This window comes from Oryzias melastigma, linkage group LG16 (genome assembly GCF_002922805.2).
Source record: "Oryzias melastigma strain HK-1 linkage group LG16, ASM292280v2, whole genome shotgun sequence".
In the NCBI taxonomy this organism is placed as follows: Eukaryota; Metazoa; Chordata; class Actinopteri; order Beloniformes; family Adrianichthyidae; genus Oryzias; species Oryzias melastigma.
In genome coordinates this window covers 1,025,652-1,028,990 of record NC_050527.1, presented here as the reverse complement: position 1 = coordinate 1,028,990, position 3,339 = coordinate 1,025,652, and the positions used below count along the sequence as shown (strand labels likewise).

Below are 3,339 nucleotides of genomic sequence, written 5' to 3'. Positions count from 1 at the left end.
CATTTAGATAAATGGACTTTGACGTTCCAGAACCAATCAGGTTTCTGGCTCCACATGTGTGGTTTCCTCTGTCCTCTGGTTTGATCCTAATCAATTTATAAGTCTGAACATTCTTAAGGTGTTTTCCATCTTTCTTCCAGAAAAAGCTGTCAGGTTTTGGGTTGCTTTTCTTCAGTTTGCACTCAAGAGTGATGCTGTCTCCTTCTTTGATGTCTTCTGATGTTCCTTCATTCTGATTCTGAATCAGAATCTCAACTTGAGGAACGACTGAAAAGACAAAACACTTTTGTGACATTTGTTATCAAACCCACATTTACAGAATTTCAGTATTATAATATCATTTAATGTACATTCTTGTTCATGACAATAATGTTAATATTATTTTGTTAAAATGTTTTTGTCTCCATATATTTTTCAAAACTGCATTTTTCTGTTTCTTGATCTTTCTACTTACCATGAACAGTTAGGGTAGCTAAAGGCCATGTCATCCATTTATCGGCTGAATTTTTTGCTTCATATCTGAACAGATAATCTCCACTGTCACTAACAGTCAGGTTACAGATTTGAATTTGACACAGTTGATGTCCTGGTTGTCTTCCAGCTGATCCATGTGTAGAGCCTGTATGTGTTACTCTGTTTTTAAAGAGTGGACTGACGGACCAGTTTGACTCATTATTGCTGTAAAGGACAGTCCCAATGAAGCCTTTACCACCAATCCAGGTTTTATTCTTCATCCAAAACCATTCTGCACCTCCAATATCTACAGAAACACGTGTGGATTTACATTTGATTTCAACACAGGAGCCTTCTTCAGCTGTGATCTGGGTCTTCTCAAACACAAAAGGATTTGCCTTTGCTGTGTTACAATAAAAGTCTGTAAATGTAAGAAAAAGTAATTAGACAAGTTAGTTCATAAACTATAATCCAGTTAGACAACATGTTTTCATTATAGAACAAAGAAATAACCTACTTGTTATGAAGGTCAGTAACACCAAACAACCAGATGTTAGAGCATTCATTTTCACTGGAATCTCTGCAACACAAACACAAAAAAACATCTACACTTTAGTCTTCTCTTAAAAAAAAGAAAACTGGTCTGAAAAAAACGTCTCCAGGTTTGTTCAGTTTGGTCGGATAGTATTTTGTAACACGTGAAAAACATTTTTGCTTAAATTATGTCAAAAGTGGTTGAAATCGAGTTTAGAAAGAAAAAAAAACTTCAATACATAGACAAATTGTAACCAACAAATCGATTATTGATGCTCAATGGGAAACAAATCAGACTACTTTGAAGCTCCATGCAAAAGCTTCAAGTGAAAAATTTTAACACAAAAACTTTTATAACAAAACAGAAGAACTCAAACTCGTGACTAAGACTGAGCGCCCCTCCCCTGTGCACGCTTCCTTGCACGTGCTGCACAAGTTTCCTTTTCTCCTAACTCCCCATCCCCGCTCCACTCTCTGTGCACTGCTCCTCTTCTTGTTCAAAAGATTAGATTCATTCGTGAAAATCACATATCTATGCGAACAGGCATGGTGTGTGGAAATCCCCTGTTCTTCTTCTGTTCATCTGTTACGGCATTAATCCCATTAAAATGGAAAGAAGGGTTCCACATACAACTTTTCTCACGTTACACGTCGCTGGACTTCTTATAGCGCTCAAATAGAGAGAGTCCGGTTGATTTTCAAAATGAAACATTTCCGAATCAAAAAAAAAAAAAAAAAAACAGGTATAATTTATTATTTCTTGTGCGGCCCGGTGGCAATTGATCAACGGCCCGGTGGTTGGGCTAGGCCAACTTCAACTTTAGGCTGAGCAACCCCTCCACACTCACATTCTAAACAGGAAGTACCCGCTGGTCCTATGCAGTAATCTCACAGACTTCTTTTTAAAAAAGAAAAAAAAAAAGCATATCACTCAGTCATTACATTTGTCAGAATAACCGTTCTTCCTTTGGTACCTCTTTTTAACATGTTATTGCCAGACCTATTTTTTTGTTATTCATTTATTTTCTTTATCACAAGTTATTCAAGTCATAAACTGACCAATCAGATGCCTCAGTAAAAGTATGTGGTGCTAGCTGGCCCTCATCGTGATGTTCAAAACGTTTGACAGATTCTCCTGAGCCCACTGTCAGTGGAAGGGGTGTGGCTTTCCTACAAACTCATTCCTGATCAGTGAGAGTGGTTGTCACAGAAATGTTGACTCAGACCGACTTGAACCAATCACTGATTACTGACATCGCCTAGTTCCAACATGGAGAAGTCCATCATTTGGAAAAAATGGCGACTGAAATGACTTCATTTCATTGGAATAAAAAATAAGGTATTATGTGTTTGTGATGTCACACTAACTATGTCCATTGCTCTCTTATACTGTTAATAACTAAATCCAACACAAGCGTGTAGCAGCATACAAAGCAAAACAGTAGAAATGCAGCTTAAGAGCCTAGTTTAAATGACATTATCACTGGACATCTTTCTTACCTATAACTATATGGTTGGGATTTGAAAAAAAAAGTCTTCTTTTGATTTGAAAAAATGCTGAATAAACACATTTTATCAATTAGTTGCAACATGTGATTAAGAAAATGATGTTAACAAAATAGGAACAAAAAATTGAATTTCAATAAGTAGTTGTCCTTTTTTCTTCTTGTGGGTAAAGGCAACATTCAATTTAAAGAATGTACAGTAAAGTATGTTATTATATTCTCTGCTTGACTTCTATTCAAGATGGAGTCTTTTGTTTTTAGAGTGTTGTACAGCTTGATGTGTTTTCACAGTGCACCTCATGTCAAAGTTCCATTTATGGTTGGTGTGAATTTTACACCAACTCTTAAAAGTTAAGAGCTCAGTTCCTCTTAACTCTTCTACTTCTCCTACTTTAAGTATCAAGCTTTAGAACTAGCAAAAAAAAACATTTACAAAAACATATCAGCTTCATATAAACGCTAACGCTAAACTTTTACTTGTAATTAACATCTTTTTAATAAAATAGTTTTTAAATTAAACTTTTTATCTGTAAAAGAGAAGACAAACAATTAAAAACAGTATTTTTGTCAGGTTTGCGCACAGAAATGTATCAGATCAAGTCTAACAATTTAATTTCGTTTTTCATATTAAAATTCCAGCTCACAAGGACATTTTGGTACAAAAATACCCCCAAAAAACTGATGTAAAGAAGAAACAAATCTGACAAAGAACAAGTTCATTCTTACCTGTAGAATGAGTTATTTAAAATGATATCTAAGTCAAGTCAAGCAGGCAAAAGCAAACCAGGCTATTTCCTCGTTTCCTCTCGGCAGGTTTTAGTGCTACAGTGTTTTTTTTTTTTTTTTT

General features: G+C 35.3%; 2 protein-coding genes across 3 annotated transcripts in view; both read right to left on the bottom strand.

Moving 5' to 3' along the window:
• The window catches only part of si:dkey-24p1.1 (uncharacterized protein LOC556718 homolog), a 97,908-nt gene that overhangs the window by 62,037 nt on the left and 32,532 nt on the right, over positions 1-3,339 (bottom strand). The gene's annotated exons all lie outside the window — the stretch shown is intronic.
• LOC112144118 (B-cell receptor CD22) overlaps positions 1-3,339 on the bottom strand; it is a gene marked incomplete in the record, with an annotated part of 10,975 nt that overhangs the window by 3,305 nt on the left and 4,331 nt on the right. Inside the window, 3 exon segments of the mRNA XM_036215836.1 lie at positions 1-267; positions 785-874; positions 971-1,033. Coding sequence (XP_036071729.1) covers positions 1-267; positions 785-874; positions 971-1,019 — 406 coding nt within the window.